This window comes from Alexandromys fortis, unplaced genomic scaffold (genome assembly GCF_014885135.2).
Source record: "Alexandromys fortis isolate MF-2015 unplaced genomic scaffold, M_Fortis_MF-2015_v1.1 scaffold_50, whole genome shotgun sequence".
Lineage (NCBI taxonomy): Eukaryota > Metazoa > Chordata > Mammalia > Rodentia > Cricetidae > Alexandromys > Alexandromys fortis.
The window spans coordinates 613360-625393 of NW_026067932.1; the positions used below are offsets into that span (position 1 = coordinate 613360).

At 50.4% G+C, this 12034-nt stretch overlaps 1 protein-coding gene across 1 annotated transcript in view; it reads right to left on the bottom strand.

The window, feature by feature from the left end:
• The window catches only part of Slc12a7 (solute carrier family 12 member 7), an 86442-nt gene extending 83563 nt beyond the window's left edge, over nt 1-2879 (bottom strand). The window contains exon 1 of the mRNA XM_050145560.1: nt 2596-2879. Coding sequence (XP_050001517.1) covers nt 2596-2803 — 208 coding nt within the window. The 5' untranslated portion in view covers nt 2804-2879. The remainder of the gene's footprint in view (nt 1-2595) is intronic.
• Between the last annotated feature and the right edge of the window lie 9155 nt (nt 2880-12034).

The window sequence follows — 12034 nt, forward strand, 5'->3', positions numbered from 1 at the left end:
CCAAGGAGATGAGACCAAAATACTCATATGAAGGGTGTTGGTCAAAGGTTCAACTGGGCCAGTGTCCACATATCATGATGAATATGGAAAGTGGAAAGCTATGGGAGCTGGTCCTGAAGGAGGCTGCAAGCCAGGAGACCTGACGCCCCTGGGGATCTAGAAAGTTCATCCTCAGTACTTGCCACACATCTGTAACCAAAGGTTGACTCAGGACAACACCCCACCCAGGGCTCGGCTCCTGGCACTGTGCCCAAGTCGGACCAATAAAATCTTTGTTTGTTTTCAAACTTAGTTTACTCTGTGTTAATGAAACACCAAATAATAGGTCTTCTGTTCCCACGTAGAAGCAAGACACGAAAGCACCGGAGGGACCGTTGTCTGGGACTGCCACATGAAATCCCCACACAACTGGAGCCAGCTGTCCATGGACAGATTTTCAGTTAGCCAGACAGGTGGGGCCCCAGTACAGCACTGAGACTCAAATCCCTAGAACTCACATGAGGGTGACAGGGACTGGCCCAGCCCTACCTCCGACCACCAGTGGGGTCTGACCCCTGGACATCTGACCCTCAGGGCCTTCTAGACTGAAGTCACAGACCCCATCTACAAGAGAGGAGAGAAGGTTGGGGATTTCAGGGTTGGGAGGTCTCATGGTGGGCTCCACCTAATCCTGCCTCACCTGCTACATCAAGGACTTCGGGTCATGCTCTTTCTCTATGGTACTCCAGCATCCTGAAATGAGGGAGGGGAGCATGGAGAAGTCTCCACCCCCATTTGTCCCCCGGCATCCTGCCTCCGAGGACCTCTGATGGGGTTTATAATCCAGCATGAAGGACTTTGAGGACAAGGGACAGAAGACACTACTGTGTTGGCCTGACTCATGCTCTTGGCTCAAGGTGTTGTAAGTGTTCAATATTTCTCGGTATCAGTTTCTTATTCAAGAAGTGAGACTAAGTCCTGGAGACCTGAGTTCCTTGAGGCCGTGGGGAACCAGAAAGCCCAGGTCAAGGGCAGGCATAGACCCCTGTCCTTCACCATCCATCAGCAGATTCTCTGCCTCAAAGGTGGGGGATATTTTCCAAGATTACAGTGGGGCTCCTTGCCTCAGCAATCCAAGAGACCCCCAGTAGCTGGGGCTGTCCTGCTTTCTCACACCCACACCCCCTGGCTAGCCCTCGTGGTCACGCAGGCTCCCTATAAGCAGGTCCTGCAGACACCATAACTGCTCTGTCACTGTATTTAGTGACCCAAAGATCACCTATTTGCTTCTTGAATTCCACAAAGAAACCCAAAAGAAATGTGTCCCTTGGCAAGTAGGCAGACAGCCACTGCAAGCTTGCTGCCATGCTAAGATTAAGGAGAGTCAACCACTACCCTGTGGGACAAGCATCCTGACAACCCTGCCCACTAAAGCATGAGACAAATCCTGACCTAGAGCTCAGAACAGAGACAGATGAAGACGCAGCTCAGCGTGCCCAATCTAGGGAATAGGTATCTGTAGCATGCATGTGTACCCATATGCGTACACACACATGCACATGCATGCATGCATGCACACATACACACAACACAGCTATGCAATGCCCAAGTTCACACGGGGAAACAATTGCTCAGATTTTGTTACAAAAGTTAACTCATCAGAAAAGTGACAGTTCTAAGTTCTTCTAAGTCACAGCATAGCCTCCCCCAAGTCTCTAAAAGACTGCACGTGTGCAACATGAACACATCTGTCACGGGTATTTGTGATGGTGCCTCCCGAGCTGACAGGAGCAGGGTATTTGAGTACTGGACAGGTTTTTAGACCAGTAGCAACCCAGTTTTGGAGACCCTACCCAGGAAGGCAGACTGGTACTCAGAAGGCAAAGGTCTCTCAGGGATTGCCTGTCAAGTGCCAGCTAACTGCCAGGTGCGTGGGGCAAAGACCAACCCAGGCACCAGACCTGGTTTCATCTTCACTCCCTCACCCAAAGTCGGGCTCTAGAACAATCTGGAGAGAGCACAGTGAGCGCCTGCTTTTGTCCGTCTTCCTTGGAAAACGTGGCTTTGCAGATGTGTGGCCAACAATAAATTGCACGGTTCTAGGATTCTTAGATGCAGGCAGAGGTCACAAGTCATTGTAAAGGTCAGCTAGCCAAGGGGGTTTCCACAGCAGAGAAGTTACAAGTTAGAATCGGCTCTCACCAAAGGCTGGCTGTCTCTGTCTCTCCTGCACCTTCGAATCCCACACCAGGACAGAGGAGAGAGCTCTTTTTCTCAGAGGTACTAATATATATATGGGGGGGGGGGAGTTTGTCTAGAGTTAGTGATCAGAAGGCGGCCCCAGAAGCCGTCTTTCACTAACTACCAATATCCCACTGACCCTTAGAACCACTCTGCAGAATGTTACTACCGACAAGGTCCACAGGCCATCAGGCAGGGCCAGGGATTAGCAGGACTAAACTGTGGGACAAAGGACACCAGCGGATTCCAGAGCCGGCGCTGTAACACTTGGTGTGACCTGCAACCATTCCTTAGCCAGCAGGCAATGGCCACCTCCTGACACCTAGACAGCAGGCACGCAGTGGCCCCCTAGGAGGAAGGTTTAGCTGCACTTACCATAGCGACTGGGCTCGCGGCAGTAGCGCAGAATGGGCAGCGCATCTACTTCTTGTGTTTTCAGCGCGGCCACCTGATTGGGATCTGGGTCGGGGTCAGGGTCGGGGTCGGGATCCAAGCAAAGAGGCTGGCCGCTGCCACCCTCTGTCCTGGGTCCCGCGTCTCCCATCCCGCTCTGCGCTGGGGTCACCACGAAGCGCTGGGACATGTTGGCGTCGGAACGCTGGGCGCCGCGATGACTGCTGGATGCGAAGCCTGCCGGTGCTGACCGTGGGTCTCGGGGAGTGGGGCGGGGCAGGGGCGGGGCACGAGGTGGGGGCGGGGCAGGAGGGAGCCGAGGCGGGGGCGGGGAGGGGCGGGACGGGCGAAGTCAGGGCAGGACTGGCTGGATAGAAGTGAGTGGATGTGGGAGGGGGTAAAAGATGGCTGGGGTGGGCATGGGGGAGTAAGAAAGTTGGGTTGGCTAGGGAGAGGGCCGGGCCGGGACCACAGAAGATGAAAAGAGCAAAGAGCAAGGATGAGAAAGGGCAGCGGAGTGGGACTTGGGTGAAGGCTGGGTCAGAGGACAATCGGGACCTAGATAGCTGATGCTTGGGCAGGAAGGTGTTGGGCATTTGGCCTGGGAAGGGCATTTGATGGTCTGCCTGATGATAGCAATACAAATCTTATGGGTCACCAAGAGACAGAACCTTTGTTTTCCAGATGGGTTACTTCAGTGTTGCTTTGGAGTTGCGCTAAGTGACTAGAAAACTCCTACCCCACGCCTCCAACCACCCACCCCCATCCCTGACTACCAACAACCTACCAGGTCAGCGGGACCTAGTCCAGGGCCAGGCTAGGATGGGGCAGGCCATGGAATGGACAGTTGCTCAAGCCAAGCACAGCTCATTCAGGGTTTAGGAGGGGCAGGGAGCAGGAACATCTGACGAATGGCCTCTAAGGGCCAGAGTAAGGGATTCTGGGAGTAGGGGTATGTGGCAGCCTTGCTGGCTACTGGGCCTAGAGTAGTAGTTCTCAACCCATGGGTTGCAAAAATCCGACAAACCTCTATTTCCAAAATTATTTACATTATGATCCATAACAGTAGCAAAATTACAGATATGAAGTATTGACAAAAATAATTTTATAGTTGGGGGGTCATCACAACATGAGGAGCTGCATTAAAGGGTTGTAGCCTTAGGAAGGTGAAAACCACTAGCCTAGAAGGAAGGCGATCGCCCTGCCTCGCTTCTGCCTTCCCATTTGCCCCCGCAGCCTGGCTTTTGATACCCGTGACCTCCTAGATTTGTGCCTGGGTTGCCAGACTCCTGGGAGAGCGAAGGGTGAGAGAGAGCTGAGAAGCGGCTCAGGAAGCCTGGAATGAGCGGACGCTCCCGGAAGTGGGGACACCAACCACTCTGTGCTCATGGTCCTTTACCGACATCGTTCTTCACCATTCATATTCATTCGAGAATTTATTCATAGCGCCCGATGCCAGGCTCTGAAACCCCTACTTCTCTGAAGCAGAGCAGAGAGAGAAGGAAAGAAACTTGAGGGAACAGGGCTTCTGTTCTTACAGTCCTCGTGTCCCACCATGGCTGCTCTCGGCCATCACATCTGTCCCTCGACGGCAGAAGGACATTAGCTGCCCCTGCCTGTAGTATAGCCCAGATGCTGTGTATAGTACCCCTAGATACGCGTGAAGCCTGCTCAGGGTGTATCCAGCTCAGCAGGAAGATAGAATTCTCTTTCGAAGATTTGGGCCTCTTTCTTCCTTCCTTCCTTCCTTCCTTCCTTCCTTCCTTCCTTCCTTCCTTCCTTCCTTCATTTATTATGTACACAACATTCCATGTATGCACCAGAAGAGGGTGCCAGATCTCATTACAGATGGTTGTGAGCCATCATGTGGTTGCTGGGAATTGAACTCAGGACCTCTGGAAGAGCAGTCAGTGCTCTTAACCTCTGAGCCATCTCTCCAGTCCCCTTGGGCCTCTTTCTTAGGAAGTCAGTTACACCACCCACCTCCGTTAGCCTGACAGGGAGAGGGTAAACCAGGATGGGAGTTCTCACACCTGTATATTCATCCTCTCAGGATCCTGTCCCTGCAGGAGGAGGCTCTCCATGGAGTCTTACCTCTCCTCCAATCAATCTTTTTTAATATTTCTAAGGCCATTATTGGGCCTTTCTCCCAAGATGAACCTCTGGGTCACATTTTAAGTGTCTCTGTATTAGTAACTTTGCTTTGCTTAATGTCTGACAAAACACTTGAAGGAAAGGCTTACTTTGGTCACGGTTTAAGAGGAACACAGACCATTGTGGTGGGGAAACTGTGCTGTTGGGAGCATGAGGCTGCTGGTCATGTTGAGCCCTCCAGAGAAGTCAGTGCTGGTGCTTGGCTGATATCCACTATTTTATGTAGCAAGGAAGCTCAGCCCGTGGGATGGTGGTGCCATCCATATTCAAGATGAGTCTTGCTACCAGGTATGATGGCATATGCTTTTAATCCCAACATTTGTGAAGCCCAGGCAGGTGGAATTCAAGGCCAGCCAAACAAGGACTCACAGTGAGATCCTGTCTCAAAACAAAACAAAAAGTAGATTCTTCCTTCTACAGTTAAACCTCTCTGGAAACACCTGAACAGACACACCCAGAGGAATGTTTCCATGGTGATTGGAAATCCAGATCCATTTATGCTGAAATGCGTTTATAAACTTACTGAAAGCAGATGTCTTTACCTTGTCAAACCTCTCACCCAGGTTCTGGGTTTTCCGTCAAATGTAGTCACATCTATGTTGCTATTATGAGGAATTGCAGTTCTGATGAAAGGGAAAACCGAAAGAGAACACTGGAGCTTTGTGTATTTCTTCTGTAACCTGCCACTTCATGTCATTCTAAACTGTATTATTCAAATGCTTTTCTACTTCAGTCGTGGAATTTTGCAAGGATTTTTTTTTTAGGTCATAGATAATGATAATTTTTCTCCTTCCATCTCCTTTAAACCTCTACTGCTTTCTTTTATCCCTTTGCTTTCATTTCGAATTTTTTAAAGAAATTTCAGGGCAACCCTTAACATCATGGTTCATGTAGCTTCTTTACTGTGGACTTAGGGGTGAAACTTACGCTGTGATATGCACAAGACAGGCACTGGCCAGGTCGGAGTGACTTGTGCCCTAGACTTGCCCTTCCGGCTCAGAGAAGGCCCTGGACGGGCATGGTGGAGAAGGGGGTCCTCTTCTCTTTTGGAGCCCAGGAGGACGAGAACTTGAAGCCCCTCAAAGAGCTTATACTCTCACCTTTAAATCTGAAAAATACCCGGACCTCTCATTTCTGGTCACAGCTTTTATTCACCTTTGCTTGCAAGTGTCCCCGGAATCTGCAAGGCTCTGTAGCCACCCAGAAATGTTAGCTACGCTATTCACAACCAGGGCTAAGGGGTCTCCCACGGGGAGGACAGGACGGACCCATGAGAAGCACGGTTGATCCTGCTCACTGCTGTGTGCACAAGAGGAAAACCATCAGAGGTCTAGCGACTTTTTACAAACAGGGAAATGGAACTTGCTTTACATAGGACCCTAATTTTGAGCAATAAATGGGGGTGAGGATGGAATCTGGAAAAGCCAGGTGACAGTGAATGAGGAGGAAGCTCAGGCAGCGGGACATAGGCAGGGGACACTGTCACATGGGAGGCAGGGCCCAGGAAGGAGCCCATGAGAGCTTCTTCCGCTTCTTCTCTGATTCATGAGTGGACTTCTATAGTTATTGCTTTTTTAGCGTGTTCCCTTTTCTCATCTGAATTGCAAGTGTGAACTCATGCTATAGCCCAGGTTTTTCTATAATGCAATTTATAGTTCAGGATAGCCTTGGACCCTTGGCAGGCCTCAGGTACTGGGAGGACAAGCATTTGCCGCCACATCCAGCTCTTACTAAGCTGTTTCTGCTCTGTCCCGGTAAATAAAGGAAACATTGATAACACAGTGTCCTCCCAACACAGACATGGCCTCAGGGCCACACACTCCTGGTCTATAATTGCAATCCCAATCTTGTTGGCTAGCAAACTATTTATAGCTTCTGCAATTTTTTGACTGCTACTTGAAGTCTGACTTAACCCTGCAGGTGCCTTACTTTTCTCAGAGTCCCATAAGTCATACCCATGACCCCATGCTTTCCAAGTGCCTTCATACCCACTCTGTCCCAAGTATTTGTCTTTTCTGCTCCTCCTACCGCACAGAGCATTTTGAGTCTTGATCTGGAAGACACTTCCCTGGCCATGGGATGGCATCCCTTTATTCAGGTTGGGACCCTCAAGGGCTCTCCAAACTAGAGGTAGCAACACATGGGTCCTGGGGTGGACCTTGATTGTCACCATGACAGGCATAGTAAGCAGAGGTCATGACAGTGGCTCAGATGAAGTCAGTAGGAGGCTGGAACATATCTGTCATGAGACAGCATAGGCAGGAGACGTCTCCATCCCCCAATCAGTCACCAGCCCCGGCCATGGAAACCCAGCCTGTCTCCACATGTCCTAAGGATCGCCTAGAGCATGTGACCTAGTGGCCCTACCTATACCACCACTGAGACCTGGACCAAGCCCTCCAGGAGGGACACTAAGGCACATCTAATCAGGGCCTAGGTCACTTTGAAAAGGTGGTGTGGGACAGTGGTCTGTATTCTGTCAACTATATTTTAAATGAATGCTGATTGGCCAGTAGCCTGGCAGGAAGTACAGGCAAGGCAACCAGACAGGAAGTAGAGGTGAGTCAATGAGAACAGGACAACTTCAGGAAGAAGGAAGTCCTGGTCCCAGCCACAGAAGAAGCAAGATGTGACTGCCTCGCTGAATGAGGTACCGAGCCACATAGCTAACACAGACAAGAATAATGGGCTAATATAAGTTGAAAGAGTTAATAAGAATCCTGAGCTAATGGGCGGATCAATTTATAACTAATGTAGACCTCTGTGTGATTTCTTTGAGACTTAACGATTGCCGGAACCAGGCAGGACAGAAACCCCCTGGCAACAAAAAGGCCCAGGGTTCTCTGGGTCCATGAGAGAAGCTGGGACTCTTGGTGGCAGAGGGAGGGGAGGCCCACAAGTCCTCATTTTGGAGAAAGTCATGAAGAATCTTCCAGACACCATCCCAAATGGGCAACTACAGAACGAACTTATTTCAACACCCGTGTCAGAGAGACCTTGGCAGAGCAGGGCTCCAGCCTGGGCCTGGATCACCAGAACCAGAACCAGGCTCCTCTGACCTCACTCAGACAGCACACCTAATCTGATCCCTGGAGGTGGGGAGTGACCCAGGCAGGAGGGCCAGACAAACAGAGGCAGGGAAAGGAAGCCACAGAGAGATGCCAAAGAAACAAAGATATAGAGACAGAGAAGTGTGGGTAGGAAGACAGGGCTGTAACCTGCCACCTCTCAACTGGATCACACATGACAGGTCGTTTTGGGATTTCATGGGTTGGGCTTTCCAGAGTGCAATGAGGAGACAGTGAGAGCAGGTGCCGCTACATACATAGGTCATAGATGTGGTCCGTGGGTTGACATGCTAGTTCTCCCAGACCCCATGTTGCTCTTGGAAGTCAGTTTCATCGGTGCCCATTTGGGAGGGGTCTCTGTGTTTGGCTGCAACTCCAGTGGGTGACAGAGATTAGGAGCTTTGTTCAGATGAAGACAGTGGGGTTTGAAAGCGTAGATGGTCCTTTTCTATCTTCAGCTCCCCATTCACTTCCCTGAAGGGAGATTTGTTCATGTCTGCACACAGCAAGCACTGATGAAGAAGCCTGACTCTGAACAAGAAGAGCCTAGATGCCTGTCACAGATGGTTTGAAGCTTGCCCCAGGGCATCCCAGGACAGAAAGGAAGGACCATGCCTGGTCAGGGACCCTCATAACCATCCACTTGACCAGGGAGCAGCCTGGGAGAGGTTGTCAACTGTTTCCAGGTTCTGCAGCATATCTTTCTTTTTTTTTTAATTTATTATTTATTTATTTTGTATGCAGCTAGCCAGAAGAGGGCACCAGATCTCATTACAGATGGTTGTGAGCCACCATGTGGTTGCTGGGAATTGAACTCAGGACCTTTGGAAGAGCAAGACCTTTGGAAGAGCAGGCAATGCTCTTAACCACTGAGCCATCTCTCCAGCCCCTGCAGCATATCTTTCAATCCAGGACCCCAGAATTAACCAGGGGAGGGGCTTATTCCCACCCAGGCAGAAGCAGACAGAAGGGTGCCATAAACTAGTCTACCACTTACCAGGGCCTGGAGCCAGGTATGGACACAGTAGCGTGCCCTTCAACACAGGGCATAATCAGCCAGAGCCATGAGCCAGAGACTGCAGTTCTGGTGTGAACCAGGGTCCCAGGGAAGCCTGCCTGGTTAGCTGGAGCTCTTGCCTTTGAGGGATGGTGAGGGTAGGAGCTATTGCTTCTGGGTTCCTCATTCTAGGGCAGACAGTAAGGTCCTGCCAACTCTCTTGTTCATCATCCCCACCCCCACCCTGCACCCTAGGTATTAAGGTGGACCATGTCCCAGTCAGCGGAAGATTTATGTGTAAATATTCACAGATCCTTTTCAGTTTTGGAACCTGCCACCCATTATAACAATTCCTGGATGTTCTCACCCAGCAGGAGGTCAGCCTTTCCCCAAGGCTCTGTTCCCACAGTAACCAGATCCAGCCAGTTAAGGGTTTTAGGAGGACACCCTGCTGCCAACCCTGAATTCCCAGAAAAACAAGCATTCCTTCCTGAGCACAGGAGAAAGGAAAGAGAGATCTGTTGTGAACCAGCCTGAACTTTCTGGGCAGAAAGGGAAATTCCACTAAAAATGGCACCGTTCACTCTTGCATGTGCTGCAAAGGGGTTTCCTTTTATTGTGGCCTCCTATTCTGGAGACGGCATTGTCTTTCTGAGATCAGCGGGCCCCCAAAGCTTGTGGGAGGTGCCTACACTGAGACACTCCTCCTGGAAGTCCTGGACCTCATTTCCTTGTTCCAACACCAATGTCAGTGTTAAGGGTGCCTTGTCAGACCCTGGGAGTAGCCCCTCCCTGTTCAGCTCACCATCACTACTCCCTGCTCTGTGTGTATGGGAGAGATTACAAGGCAACTAAAAACCAGATGGCTGGGCTGATACTGGTATGTCCATGTGGCTCAGCATTGCAAGAAGGTAGCGTGTAAAACACAACTTCGTCTCAAAGGGAAGCAGGGTTTATGCTTGAGCCAAATATGAGTGATCATGACTCCAGAACACAGATCCAGATTGTCCCAAAACACCATGCACCAATGAGGAAATGGTTTTATGAAGTTTTGTGGGCTTTTTTTTTTTTGGTTTTGTTTTGTTACCAAAGAGGCCACAAATCAAGGCACTTTCCAAATACATTCATAAGAACATCAGATAGCCTGCTGATAGCAAAGTGTGAAAATCTCCATCGGAAGTCTCAGTTGCTATCCAGAATGGGGCTGGGCATGTGTAAATGGGGCTCCTTGGCATCCAGGACTGAGTTCTCAGGACCCCATGACTCAGAATAGGAAGTCTGGTACCCTTTCTGCCTTGATATTCCTCCCACGGTCTATTGTGTCTATGATAGCCTGGTAAGAGATGACCCATCCAGCTAGGTACCATCCTCATTTGTTTCTCCTATCCCTGGGTCCTGAGTGTAGGAGTCAGGATATGAGGTAGATATTCAGCCAGCAAGCCAAGCTAGGACTCTGCCTCAGAAAACTGATGATTCCTAGGCTGACCTCTGTGGTTGTGGCCATCACACCCAGGGTCCTTATACCTGCCTTCATTTATTTCTCTATTGCTGTGATAAACATTGACCAAACCAACGTGGGGTTGGAAGGTGTTTATCCAGTCTACACAATACAGTACATCACTGAGAGACGAGAAAGCAGGAACTCAAGTTAGGAACCTGAAGACAGGAACTGGAGATGATGGAGAAATGCTGCTTGCTGGCTTGTTCCCTCTGGCTAGTCAGCTGTCTTCCTTCTATAACAGTACCACCTGCCCAGGGTTGGCACTGCCCCCAGGGGGTTTGGCCCTCTTCCATCAGTTAGCAGTTAAGAAAATAGACCCCACAGACATGTCCACAGGTCAATTCCACGGAAGCAATTTATCAGTTGAGGTTCACCCTTCCCCGTAGTCAAGTTGACAGCTGAAGCTGATCACTGCATGCCAATTCAAGGACACTCGGGAGCAACCCCAGAGGCAGTTCCCTGGGCTTCTAGGTGAGTGGATAACGAGGCCCTGTGCTTGGAGCAGTAACTGCAGTAGAGAAGTGGGGACCATGGGGCAGCCAGAGCAGCGGGAGAGACCTGGGAGTCCCGAGAATAGAGTCCTCAAGACCTATGAGGATGATCTTGGGTGACTTGAGCTGGCTGGGCTAACACTGCTCAGCAGACATACAGAGTTTCTATGGATTCGCACGCACGTGTCAGATCCAGGGAGCTGAATTAGTCTGGAGATTCCAACTTGGGCTCACCCCTCCCTGAGAGCGTTTCTCCATGTAAGCTTTATTCATAATCCATTGTCTCAAATAACATGTTGTAGAAGGGGTACTCAGTCTGACGAGTGTGGGACAATCCTGTCTCCACTCCCATGCTAAGACAGCACCATCCCCCAGGGACCTAGCGAAATTTTTGGTCAAACTTATTCTCACTCCAGCCCGGCCCAGCCTGATCAGCACATCTCCCCTACCCGCACCCTCAATCCTCCACCCCCTGTACTACAAACTCAATCTTAGCCCACACTTTGTGTAAATTTGCTCTGTGCTGGTGCCCTCTGCTGGCACAGTCGTGTGGTGCAGCTAGCTGTTTCGCAGGACTCTTCTCATTCCCAGCTCAGCTCTATGAACCACCCCCAAGACAGCACGAGGGTCAGAGCTGGAGTGGGGTTCTCTAGGGTCAGGAATACAAGCTTGTCACTAGCAAGTGAGCATTGTCCCTATGGTCCAAGGTGGCTGCTCAGACTCTCACCAACAGGAAGGAGCCTGGAGGAGGAGGAACATGTCCTCTCTTGAATAACACTGCTGGAGGTAAGATTGCTTGCCAAGTTGTTACTTTCCTACTCTACTGCCTTGTGGTTGGCTATTGCTGTCGTCTGACCTGGCTCCTGGGTGATTCAAGGTTAGAGGTTCTGGTAAACAGGCCGCCCAGGTCTCCACAGGCATAGAATCACCTGCCGTCTTATTTCAGCCAGGCTCTGCCCAAAGTTGCACTGGCCCGAGGATGCTGGCAGTAGGGGAACAGCCTGAAGCTTTATTTTTCCTTTAGGAACCTCCAGTTAACTTTCATTTTTATTGTTTTTTGAGACAGGATCTCTCTACATTCCTGGAACTCACTTTGTAGACCAGGCTGGCCTGGAACTCACAGAGCTCTGCCTGCCTTTGCTTCTTGAGTGCTGGGATTAAAGTTGTGTGCCACCATGCCTGGCTTCTTTCTTCTTCTTCTTCTTCTTCT